The 13,525-nt window shown below is 44.7% G+C and overlaps 1 protein-coding gene across 1 annotated transcript in view; it reads left to right on the forward strand.

Moving 5' to 3' along the window:
- Positions 1 to 13,525, forward strand: part of FBLN5 (fibulin 5) — a 115,006-nt gene that overhangs the window by 13,567 nt on the left and 87,914 nt on the right. The window contains exons 3-4 of the mRNA XM_033952519.1: positions 865 to 913; positions 4,712 to 4,957. Of these exons, the coding sequence (XP_033808410.1) occupies positions 865 to 913; positions 4,712 to 4,957 (295 nt within the window). The remainder of the gene's footprint in view (positions 1 to 864; positions 914 to 4,711; positions 4,958 to 13,525) is intronic.

The following is a 13,525-nucleotide window of genomic DNA, read 5'->3' on the forward strand; positions in this document are numbered from 1 at the left end:
AGGTGTTGATGCCCCTGTACAGGTCATTGGTGAGGCCCCACTTGGAGTATTGTGTTCAGTTTTGGAGACCGTATCTGGCGAAAGACGTAAGAAGACTTGAGGCGGTCCAGAGGAGGGCGACGAAAATGATAGGAGGCTTGCGCCAGAAGACGTATGAGGAGAGACTGGAAGCCCTGAATTTGTATACCCTAGAGGAAAGGAGAGACAGGGGAGATATGATTCAGACGTTCAAATACTTAAAGGGTATTAATGTAGAACAAAATCTTTTCCAGAGAAAGGAAAATGGTAAAACCAGAGGACATAATTTGAGGTTGAGGGGTGGTAGATTCAGGGGCAATGTTAGGAAATTCTACTTTACGGAGAGGGTGGTGGATGCCTGGAATGCGCTCCCAAGAGAGGTGGTGGAGAGTAAAACTGTGACTGAGTTCAAAGAAGCGTGGGATGAACACAGAAGATTTAGAATCAGAAAATAATATTAAATATTGAACTAGGCCAGTTACTGGGCAGACTTGCACGGTCTGTGTCTGTGTATGGCCATTTGGTGGAGGATGGGCAGGGGAGGGCTTAAATGACTGGGAGGGTGTAGATGGGCTGGAGTAAGTCTTAACAGAGATTTCGGCAGTTAACTTGGAACCCAAGCATAGTACCGGGTAAAGCTTTGGATTCTTGCCCAGAAATAGCTAAGAAGAAAAAAATAAAAAATAAAAAATTTAAATTGAATCAGGTTGGGCAGACTGGATGGACCATTCGGGTCTTTATCTGCCGTCATCTACTATGTTACTATGTTACAAAGTGAGTAGGTCTTCTCAGCCGAGCTGCAAGTGTTACATTTATATTATTTGTTTTCTTTTCCCTCCTTCACAGCAATGTACAAATGGTTTTGACGTGGATCGTTCAACTGGACAGTGCATAGGTAGGACTACACTGAAATGTGCTCTTAATAAAAAGCTTTTCAGCGAGCTCGGTTGGGGACGGCTACTTCCTAGCTCACGCATTCATAGGCATCCTGAAAACCTGGCTGGCTGGGGTTCCCCCAGGACAGGCTTGAGAATAGCTGCTCAAAACTAGGATTGTCAGACGTCTGGATTTACCCGGGCATGTCCTCGTTTTAGAGGACTGGCCAGGCATCCGGACGGCTTTGTCTGTGTCTTGGAAAGCTTCCAGCTCGAGGGAGGACATCTGCACATGCAATGCGGTGACATTGCATCCCATCTGCGCATGCATAGATGCCCTCCCGGCGCGGCTCCAAGCACGAGAAGAAGGGGGGGAGGGCAGAATGGAGCGTGACTTAACTTGCTCCTTGTGACCCTCGTCACTTCCTGCGTGTGGCACCCGGAAGTGATGTCGGCGAGAGAGACGATGCGGTTGCGAGGAGCACGTTGAAGTTGTTGTTCATGGTGTCAGTTTGAAAGTGGCCCCCACAATATTAGGTGGTAGGGGTTAAGTGAAATGCGTACTGACAAACGCTGGTCCCAGGTTCAGTTCCCTCACAGATGACTCACCAGGAAGTAGAATAATAGACACAACCAGAGGTGATTGCATAAAGAATATATTATAGAAATAGGCTTACAGAAAAGTAATATTTATAAGCATTACAATTAAGCAGAGAGCATTACACTGAAGCAGAGAGCAAGCAGTCTCACTGCCTTACAGAGGTCAGAGGCAGAGAGGGACATAGAAGCTTGCAGAAGAGCCAAGAGATAGCTCCATAGGAAAAGAGAGAGCTAGCTTGATAGAAAAAGAGAGCTAACTTGATAGAGCAGAGAGCAGGCTTTTATACCTTGGAATCTTATTCTGAATAGAGAAAATATTGTATCTCCCAGTATCTTTCTGTTTAGAATTTGTAAACTGTTTGAGACAATGGTTAATTTAATTAACAAAGGAGGGTGAGAAACCTGATGGGATTAAGTCTCTGGCTTGATCTGTGCACCCTTGTCCTAAGCACCCTCTTAATCAGGCATTAACACCTTTTAGCTAGCCATGATTCAATCAGGGCTACTTGAAACTTAAAATATATCAATCAGGGCTACTTAAAACAGTTTCCCTGCACTAAGGATCTATCTGCCTTCCCATGCCAGGGTCAGATTGATATAATCTCCCAGAGGCCTCTAGGCTGACACATGGCGGCGAACCGCTAGTGGTATGGGGGAAGGGAAGGGGGCACGCGTACTCGGCGAGGGGAGAAGGGGTGCCAGTGCCCTCACCAACATAGCGCCTAGGGCAGGCCGTCCCCCTGCCCCCTTTTCCTAAGCCACTGGCTTTGTGTTATTTTGGAGCAAGCCCATACTCCCCACCAGTGACCGGCAGAATATTGGCATTGGTAGGGGGTAAATTTCCTCTTTCGATTCACAGATGCTCAGTCACTCTCGCTTCCTTTACTGGTTCTAGAGCTCCTGGCGGCAGCCTATGGCACCCTAGCTGACCACCTAAAATTAGCCTAGGAAATGTATATAATTGGCCAGATCCCCCACCAGCTTCTGGTCTTCATAGCAAATCACCCCCCCAAATCCAACAGCATTTCCTAAGAAAATACCACGAGAAGGGATTCTGGGGGACCTCAAACTGCCTCTGCTCCTACTAACTCTGCTAGGAAGTATCAGTTCTTGCATTTAAACCTGTGCCAGCGGCTAGGTAGTGAAGGGTCAGCCAGTGAGGCAGATCTTTGGTGTCCTTAAACCAGCCCTGGTCATTGGTATAACATTGAGCCTTACACCCAAAACATCTAATCGAATCCTTAGATACCGCGTCGTCATCTAATTCAGAAGCTCGACTCGGTTTACACAAAAAGTTGAAGACAAAGTAACTAAGACCTAAGATGTCTTCCATACGTCAGACCAACCCAAATCCACCTTCAGCAAAGTTATTTAAGAGTGTAAAAAGTTGAATTGAATGAGTATCGGAATGTAGAAAGAGTTGTGTTTTTAATGATTTTCTAAAAATTTGAAGGGGCAAAAATATTCTAATCATGAGGAGCACCCCATCCCAAAGATGTTGGCAGGAGTGTAGCCAGATCTTTATTTCTGTGTAGGCATGACCCACACATTTTCTGTCCTCCTGCTTTCCCCTCCCCTCCCTTCCCCTCAATGGTATAAACCAGTGGTTCTCAAACCTGTCCTGGGGGACCTCCAGCCAGTCAGGTTTTCAAGATATCCCTAATGAATGTACATGAGAGAGATTTACATACCTGTCACTTCCATTATATGCAAATATCTCTCATGCATATTCATTAGGGATATCTTGAAAACCTGACTGGCTGGGGGTCCCCCAGGACAGGTTTGGGAACCACTGGAATAAACTAATACCTTGGCTGGCAGGGATCCCCCATGTCCTGCCAGCTAGTCTTCTCTGGAGCCTTCGCAAGCTATCTAAATCTCGGGGCAGTCGGCAGCATGCTTCCAGCTGCCAATGATGAAACTCACCCCGAGCATGCTCAGTTCATGTACATGAAATGAGCATGTGCAGAGGGGCTCTCAATCCAGCCGCCAGGAGCATGCCACCAACTCCCCGAGATTCAGACGGCTCGCGGAGGCTCTGGGGGTGACTATAGCTGGCAGGACATGGGAAACTCTGCCAGCTACACTAACAATATACACAGCTGCTGGGTGGCCTGAGCTGAAAATGGGCCCACCCAGGTTCACCCATAGCTGTGCCACTGGTGGGGACATTCCCACAGAATGAATGGCACCATTTGATCACTCTTCCCCCGACATTGGCATCATCTGACTGATGTCTGGGCTCAGCAGGAAGCCCAAAACAGCAGAACAAACCTGATCAAAAGAACAAAGCAGACAGTTTCCATTACCTTACCAGATATAACACTGGAACGCCCACTTAGTGCTTGATGTACTAATGGGATAGCATATTTTGTGATTCTGGGAGATATGCTTAATAATAATAATTTTATTCTTATATACCGCCAAAGCCAATACAGGGTAACATAGAATTCCTATGAGTGTCCGAGCGGCCGGCGCTTAAAACTCTAGCACACCTTTGTAGGATATATATGGTGAAAATAAACATAAAACCAAGGCCTTGCCATGGTGATCTAGAAGTTAATATGGCCATTTAAATACTGGATATATGGGTTTAAATTAGACTGGCCCCATGGCTCAGTTCTAAGTACGGTGCATCGCCATATGAAGAACTTGGGTTTTGTTTATGGATCAGGTCTTCTGTCTATCTGAGCTGGGATGCTGTAAGTGTCTCAGACATTGTTCTGTGGTGACACCTAGTGGCCAGCTTTAAGATGCACGTAAGCTAGGAGGAAGCCATGGCTTGTGTTTCCTGGCCAAAGGCTAATTATCTGTTGGTTGTGCAAACACACAAGAGTGAAAAAAAAACAAAACCTAGACAGTTGAAACTTAAGGCTCCTAGTACAGGGTCCTAGTCCCAGATCAGACCACGTTGAGAAAGTATAAGGCTAAGCCAAAGACAAAAAGAAACAACAAAAAAAAAAAACCCAACCCCAAACTTTGATTCTTTTAGAAAACTGGGACAAAATGCACTGTAGAGGTAACACTTTTTTGCTTTGGGTCAAGGGGCTGATTTCATGCCTGCTGGCAATCTTAAGAAAGTGTCCCTCAGTGTCCAAGGAGGCTTTCCACTTTCTGCTACAAATTCATTACCAAGGCAGATAGTAAGGCTTCGAACAACCTGTACTGCCAGTGACCTGTTGCTCCCTTCTTCTTTTTTTTTTCTGTGGTTTACTTAGATGTTGACGAATGTCGGACTATCCCTGATGCCTGCAGAGGAGAAATGCTCTGCGTAAATCAAAATGGTGGCTATTTGTGCATTCCCAGAACCAATCCAGTGTATCGATCTCCCTACCTGAATCCATATGGAAACCCCAACGCTCCGCCTCCTGCACCCGTGCCTGCTCCAAACTATCCTTCTGCCCCCAGGCCTCTGCTCTGTCGTTTTGGATATCAAATCGATGGAGCAAGCAACCAGTGTGTTGGTAAGTTACTGCTCATAATACATTTTGCTTGATGTTGTTCTGGTGAAAATAGCAAGTACAGTAATCGTGTCATCATTTCCACCCTTGTATCCTGTGGGCTGAATGTTATTACTACTTTCCAACAAATGATGGAACGTGGGATAAACTCAAAACAAACTGCACCCCGAAATGATCCCGCTGCCCTGTGCAGTAAGCATAACTGGAAAGGAAATGCATCTCAGAAACCTGTTTGGTTATCGGGGGAAAAAACATGAATCGAGGCTTGATGGTTCCAGATTTCGATCCTTGATCCTGGAAAACCTCTCCAATAATGTTCTAGTGATAATGCATCTCTTTATAAATATTTCTTGTGACTCCAAAACCTCAATAGCTATGATAAAATGTAGGCATACTAGAGAATAACAGTGCACTAATCATAAACGGCCTACAGATACGTTTTCAGACACATTTCGCCACTTGTAACCGGCTTCTTGGGGTGGGGGGGGGGTCGTGAAAAGGCCCTACCATCTAAGCCCTAGCAGCTTTCTGTGACTCTCATGTGTACAGACTACATCCAGCTTTTTTTTGCAACCCCCTTGAGGAAATGGGTCCTGTCAGGCCAGGGCTGCCTGCTGGATCATTTTAGGTTCTGAATTTTTTTTTTTTTTTTTCCCAAAACATATTTTATTGAGATACTATAAAGAAACGCAAACATGTATCAACAATGTCAAAGTACATAAGAATAGCTTTACTGGGTCAGACCAATGGTCCATCAAGCCCAGTAGCCCGTTCTCACGGTGGCCAATCCAGGTCACTAGTACCTGGCCAAAACCCAAGGAGTAGCGACATTCCATTCAGAATCCTAAAGAATAGCAAGATTCTGGAATCCCAAAGAGTAACAAAAGATTCCGGAATCCCAATGAGTAGTAACATTCCATGCTACCGATCCAGGGCAAGCAGTGGCTTCCCCCCTGTCTTTCTCAATAACAGACTATGAACTTTTCCTCCAGGAACTTGTCCAAACCTTTCTTAAAACCAGCTACACTATCCGCTCTTACCACATCCTCTGGCAACGCGTTCCAGAGCTTAACTATTCTCTGAGTGAAAAAATATTTTCTCCTATTGGAAAAACACTAGATACAGCAAGACAAACCAGTTTATTTTTTCGCCCTCCCTCCTCTAACCTCCATGAGGAATCGGGTCCCGTCGGGCCAGGGCTGCTTGCTGGATCATTATGGGTTCTGTATTTTATTACTCACATACCCTGCAGTTCTTTGTGTGGGAAAATTTCTTCCAAAAAGTAGTAAAAAAAATCTAAATTAATAAGATGCCCGAAACCTCCCCCAAGTGGTAATATTGACCATTAGTATTTAAGATTTGTGTGTTGAGTTGAAAAATCTGGATTTCAGAAACCACCCTAGGTTTTTTTGTTTTTTTTTTTAGTCTTTATTCATTTTTAAAACTTTAAACAAGTGTAACATAAGCTACAATCATTTTATACTTTAACATCACTTAAAATACCATCAATGTTTAACTCGCATCAATATCCCTCCCCCCTATTACCTCATCTATTAAATTTATATCAGGCTCAACTGACTAAAGGTTGCATCTCAGGTACTTTGGCAGAATCTTTAACTATTGTTTTGCCGAAGCCAAATAAAGATCCTACGTTGGTTTCAAATTGCAGGCCTATTTCTTTAATTAATGTAGATGGAAAACTTCTGGCTAAGTTCTTGGCTTTGCGCCTGGCCAAGGCTCTCCCTTATATTATTGGTCACCACCCCAGGTTTTAATACAGAATTAGAACGTTATCTTGTGCCGCCATGAAAACATTTCTATTCTGTTGACCAAATAATGTTCAGACCGTTTGTCACTAAACCTCTCTATCAAATTTGTATTTCTAGGGTATCAATAACATTGATAACCCCAGAAGAACAGGTGATTGGAAAACTCTAGTTGAGGAAGGAACGTGCATGACTAGTGCCGTGAAATCCTGTAATCCCCAGTGGATGAAAGAATTCATGGATGGCAGAGGAGCATGTTGGTGTGAAATCTTTCATAAGGTTGCTTTGGCCAATTAGATGGTGTGAATTGTTTTCTAGATAATGGTTATCATTTTAGTTTTTGTCTTCTGACACTGCGATAGTGACTCCCAAGAGGACCTGCTCATGTCAGGTTTCTGTACTGCACGACTTCTCCAGACTCTCACCAGCTGGAAGTTTGCCAAATATTAGTACAAAGAAACATGATGGTAGATATAGGCCAAATGGCCCATCCAGTCTGCCCATCCACAGCAACCATTATCTCTTCCGCTCTCTAAGAGATCCCGTGTGACTATCATAGGCTTTCTTGACATCAGACACAGTCTGTCTCCACCACCTCATCTGGGAGACTGTTCCATCCTTAGATTACTCGCAGAGCCCAGGCGAGGTCGACCAATGGCTGAAAACGCTGTCCGGTGGTGTCACGAAGGGGGCGGGATAGAGCCAGATCGGGAGGGTGTTCCTTAAAGGACGCTTTCGCCGCTCCGGCCGGCTTCTTAGCCTTTTTCTTGTCCGCAGGGGTGGACCGGCAGCCGCGCTGAAGTTCAGGTCCCAGGAAGTTCTGGACCCGGCCGGCTGTGCACCCCCCTAGGGTGTGCACCCGAAGCGGTCCGTGTACCCCCCCCATGACCCGCCCTTGGTACACTACTGGTTGGTTTAGATGGGCTGGAGTGAGCTTTGATGGAGGATTCAGTAGATGTGACCTAAGCACAGTACCGGGCAGAGCTTTGGGTTCTGGCCCAGAAATGGCTAAGCAGGAGAATTTAAATGAAATCGGTAATTTAAAGAGGAGAGTAAGATTGGGCAGACCGGATGGACCATTTGAGTCTTTATCTACCGTCATGTACTATATTACTATGTAGGATAGTGCTGCTATGCTAATGAGAGATTGATGTCAGCCATAGTCTCTCCAGCCTTTTTGGAAGTCGAATGCTAGTGTACCAGATTGTAGCTGTCACTGCCAGAAAAGTTTAAAGTCTATTTATCCTTTACATTTGGAAAGTCTCATAGTTCAATCATTTAATGCTGTACTTGGCAGCTCATTGTGACAAGCAATGATGGAGCAGTCGTGCTGGGCTATGCAACGGTAAAGACATGCCAACACCAGCATACACAGACTGCGTGATGGATGGGTGAACCCTGGGAAAAATCAGAAACATTTCTTCCCATGAATTCCAAACCGTATGCCCTAAATTTTCCTGAGAGGTGTTTGGGGGACTGGTCGGATTGCTTGATGACAGCAGACCATCCACCGCAAATAGCACAAAGCATTTTTCTTGTGGAGGAAGGAGACAGGGAGAGAGAAGCTTTTTTTTTTTTCCACAGACTGATGTGTTCACAGCCAACCCTTCAGGACGTGAGGATGTTGTCACAGCACCTTTTTGCTGGTTTCAGCATGCAAGGATTCTGTAATTAATTTATTTTCTTGTCTCTTTAGTAAAGGGGATAGAATTTGATATACAGTGCTCCCCCGGTCATTCGAGGTATTTTCCGACCGCAAATGACCGGGCAGGAGAGGCAGGAGAGAGCAGCCGGAGCACCAGCGAGTGAAGGAAATCACTCACGGTATGCTCCGACCGCCTTTTCCTGCACTAAAGTCGGGCCTCACCAATCAGGAGTTGCTTTGACACGCAGCTCCTGATTGGTGAGGCCCGACTTTAGTGTAGGAAGAGGCGGTTGGAGCATACCGCGAGTGATTTCCTTGGGTCGCCGGCGCTCCGGCTGCTCTCTCCGGCTGCCCTCTCCTGTCTCCCCCGCTAAAAACCATATTCGCGGTTTTTCAACATTTGCGGGGGTTCCTGGAACGGAACCCCCTGCGAATATCGGGGGAGTACTGTATACCACTTTTTCAGTGAGGTTTGCACAATCAATGCAATTTACATATTTTAGACAGGTATTTATTTTGTACTTGGGGTAAGTGTTAACTGATTTTCCCAGAGGCACAAAGAGCGACACTAGGAATTGAACTCACATCCCCAGGGTGCTGAGGCATCTGCTCTAACCACTGGGCCACTTCTCCACATGTTGGGATCTTACTTGGTGTTATCTCTATTTCTGTACAAGTAGAAGCTACTGCTACTGTTATGAATTATTTCTAGAGCGCTAACAGGTGCACGCAGCGCTGTACAGAGTCACAAAGAAGACAGTCCCTGCTCGAAAGAGCTTACAATCTAAACAGCCAAAACAATCAAACAGGATGTCATGGACACAGTTAAGGGGAACGGTTAATCAGCTGGCTGGGTTGGAAGGCAGAGGGGAGGACAGGACAATCAAGCCATTGTGACATCACTGATGAGGTTGGCTCTTATTGGTGGAATGAGGCATTATGACATCACAAGCTCAGCTCTGCTTCCCAAAGACTGAAACTCATCACACTACTACTTCTACTATGAATTATTTCTATAGCGCTACCAGACACATGCAGTGCTGTTCAGTCACAAAGAAGACAGTTGCATAACCTGTGCCACACCCAGTGGGATGTAGAGTTGTATTTCATCTGAGAAGGAGTGGATGTGGATTCCGTGTCTCTTTGCAATTTTGAGGGATGGTCTTATATAGATGTTAAGTAATAGTGGGGACAGTAATGTTCCTTGGGGTACTGTGTAGTTTGTGGTTCTCAGCTTTGAGAATTCTGAGTTTGCCAGGATGCATTGTTGTCTTTGGGTCAGGAACGATGCAAACCAGGATAGTGCTGTATTCCTGATCCCAATCTCAGACAGTCTAGATAGTAGGATTCCAAGGTCAAGTGTGTCGAAGGTTGCACTCGGGTCTAGTTGGATTAGGAGAACATCCTGGTCATTGTCATGTAGTTCCAGCAGTCATCTATTATATCAAGGAGCACTGTTTCGGTGCTGTGATAGCTTCTGAATCCAGACTGGTGTATGGAGAGGGCATTCTGATTCTTAATGAATGTAGCTCTTTGGTGTAGCAAAGAAGGAAGTGGGGAAGGGACACAGGTCAAACCGTTACGTGGACAAATACATTTATTTTACATTTCGAGATTTATTGGCGTTGTATTGTCCAAGAAGGGAATTAAGATCTGCACAGGATATGAGATTGTCATTGATGAGAGAGAGAAATGTGATACATACCAGGGCCGGGAATTCTCTGTTTTCAATAGTAAGGGTGAAATTTTGGAACTCATTGACAGGTCAGTTACGATTATGTAAACATAGGGATACTTTTAAGAAACTTTTGAAGACAGTTATGTGTCAATGTATTTATGTGAACAAAAAATACAGTAAGTATTTCTGTGATACTTTTAAAAACTCATGAAAATTTAGCTATAAGACAATGCATTTATGTGAACGAAATGAGTATGTTCGTAGTGGAGGATGTAGGAGAATCTATGAGTATACAGTGTTCCCCCGGTCGTTCGTGGTTGGCGGTCCCGGTCATTCGCGGTATTTTCTGACTGCGAACCGCCGACAAGGAGAGGGCAGCGGGAGAGGCAGGAGAGAGCAGCCGGAGTGCCGCGAGTGCAGGAAATCGCTCGCGATACGCTCCGACCGCCTCTTCCTGCACTAAATCGGGCAGCTCCTGATTGGATAAGGCCCGACTTAATGCAGGAAGAGGTGGTCGGAGCATACCGCGAGTGATTTCCTGCACTCGTGGTGTTCCTGCTGCTCTCTCCCGCTGCCTTCTTCAGGCTCCCCCATGAAAACTGTATTTGCAGTTTTTCGAGATTCGCGGGGGGGTCCTGGAACGGAATCCCTTCGAATATCGGGGGAGTACTGTATATTGTATTGTTATTTATTTTGTAAATGTTGTTTTGCAAACTGCCTAGATTTTAGGCAGTATATACATTTTTTAAAATAAATAAGCATTATTTTTTAAAATAAATAAGCATTATTTTATAAAGGTCATGCACCCTTTATAGATTAGCATATAGCGCTGGGTGCCAGACCAATGCCTGCTGAAACCTGGTGTAACTCCCGGTGCCCAAGCTGGGTGCAGAAACCCAATTTTCTATAACACTGTGCACAATTGTTGAAACATCCAAGACCCACACCATGCCTCTCCCATGGCCATCTTATGGGTACAAAATAGACTGCAGCCTGATGCATGTGCAAATCCTAATTGGCATCAATTAACGTCAATGGTTAACAGCTCATTAGCCAGTTAAGCTGCACATGCATCTCGGAATCAAGCCCAAATCTGGACGCCATGTATAGAACCCAGAGGACAGTGCATTACGGAAACTGGCGATGTTGGCGGATTGCGGAGCCTGGTGCTCAGCCTCTAGAAACCGTTCTCAAAACGATAGAAAAGAAATCACAGTTTCCAGGAACAAATGTCATGGCGACATCAGGAATTATTTCTTCACCGAAAGAGTGGTTGATCATTGGAATACACTTCCTGTGCAGGTGGTCAAGGCCAGCAGCGTGCCAGATTTTAAGAATAAATGGGATGCGCATGTGGGATCTCTAAGAGGGTAAAAATGGGGGGAGGGTCATCAGAATAGGCAGACTTGACGAGATATAGGATATGTGGGAGGATAAATTTAGGGAAGTGAATCTTTAGTGTGGGCAGACTTGATGGGCTATGGCCCTTTTCTGCCGTCATTTTTCTATGTTTCTATGTTTAAATGAAAGGACAGGATCACGTCCAGTGGCACCTTGTGTAACAAAAAGGTTAGGGCACCCTCTGTGGTGGGGGAGGGGGGGACAGTCACGCACTCTAGCGCCCGCAGCATGTTTTGGCGAGATAGTAGTGCTCAGAACATGCTTTAATTAGTACAATTTACTTAGTACCCTAAACCAGGGGTGGGCGACTCCGGTCCTCGAGGGCCGGAATCCAGTCGGGTTTTCAGGATTTCCCCAATGAAGATGCATGAGATCTATTTGCACGCGCGGATTTCAATGCATCGTCATTGGGGAAATCCTGAAACCCCGACTGGATTCCGGCCCTCAAGGACCGGAGTTGCCCACCCCTGCCCTAAACTAAGGGCTCCTTTTACGAAGGTGCGCTAGCGTTTTTGGCGCACGGGCCGGATTAGCGCGCGCCAGCCGAAAAACTACCGTCTGCTCACGCGGCACTTTAGTGTGTGCTATTCCGCGTGTTAAGGCCCTAACACACCTTCATAAAAGGAGCCCTAAATCTTTTCACCCATCTCTCTCTATATGTATATACAGTATGTGAAGGCTTGATCTTCAGAAGTTCCTCCAGTTGGTTTACTTCATACCACACGGGAATATGCACCATAGTCATCATCGATCATTTACTGCATTAATTTGGCATAGTTTTTCTCACTTTCTAAGCTTGACCCAAATATTTCTTTATACAATTTTTTTTTTTTTGTAAATCTTTATTAGTTTTTCTCACTTTCTAAGCTTGACCAAAATATTTCTTTATACAATTTTTTTTTTTGTAAATCTTTATTAGTTTTCAATTATTAACAGTGCAATACAGTGAATTTAAACATAAACGAATCAAACAAAAGCACTTTAAATAGACAAATATTTCAACAACAAACATTTTCACACACACCCTCCTCCCCTTACCTAATGAAAATAAAACCACATGTATAATTTCAATAAAATAGATATAATGAATAATAATTATAATGTTTTCCCATCGCCCTCCCTCCCACCCTGGATGCGTAAGGAGGTCAGATAAAAATAAAAGGTACATGACAGCTATTGTGACTCAATAAATGATGTCAATGGGCTCCACACCCTTTCAAATGCACTACTATATCCTCAAATTTCAGCATTCATTCTTTCGTATTTGTAACTAGAACATAAGTTTGCCCATAAGAAAGTATAATTAAATCAATCATAACTCTTCCAGTTGCATGTTTTTTTTAAAAAAGATTTAGCTGATCAATGTTGATACTGTCAACTTGGGACTATGTCTGACGTGTTTCGCCTTACGGCTGTTTCAAGGATGTCCCCTGCAACAAAAACAAATTGTCAATGACCCTCCTCAAATATAAAATCTCCAAAATGCAAAAATTTATTGTTGGTATTTCAAAACCTACATTTTGTTTTTGGAGAAAAACATAAAACTCACAAGAACCTAAAAGAAACGTGACGCAACATTCCTTCCTGACCCAATGCTTCATCGTCAAGATGGTGGTGGCGTTTTTCCAACTTCCTTTTATTTCAGCTTCACAGAACTCGGACGACCCATTTAAAGGAGGAAGGGCTGGGGCTCTGCACCGAAAGGTTGTGAGATCAAATCCCGGTGCTGCTCCTTGTGACCCTGGGCAAGTCACACTTAATCCTCCAGTGCCCACTGCTTTGAAAGGCCAAAGCCACAAAAAGGCAATATACATTCCCTTTCATCAAACCCAGTATCCTGTGGCTAACCCAGGTCCCAAGTACCTGGCAGAAGCCCAAAGAGTAGCAACATTCCAGAGCTGATATTGTGATGTCATAATGCCTCATTCCACCAATGCCTAAGAGCCAACCTCATCAGTGATGTCACAATGGCTTGAAGAATTTCCATACTAGGACAGTCTGAAGGTGGGGCTCACTGGTAGAGCTGCTGCCTCTGCACCCAAAAGTTGTGAGATAAAATCCCGGTGCTACTCCTTGTGACA

Source organism: Geotrypetes seraphini, chromosome 7 (assembly GCF_902459505.1).
Source record: "Geotrypetes seraphini chromosome 7, aGeoSer1.1, whole genome shotgun sequence".
Classification (NCBI taxonomy): domain Eukaryota; kingdom Metazoa; phylum Chordata; class Amphibia; order Gymnophiona; family Dermophiidae; genus Geotrypetes; species Geotrypetes seraphini.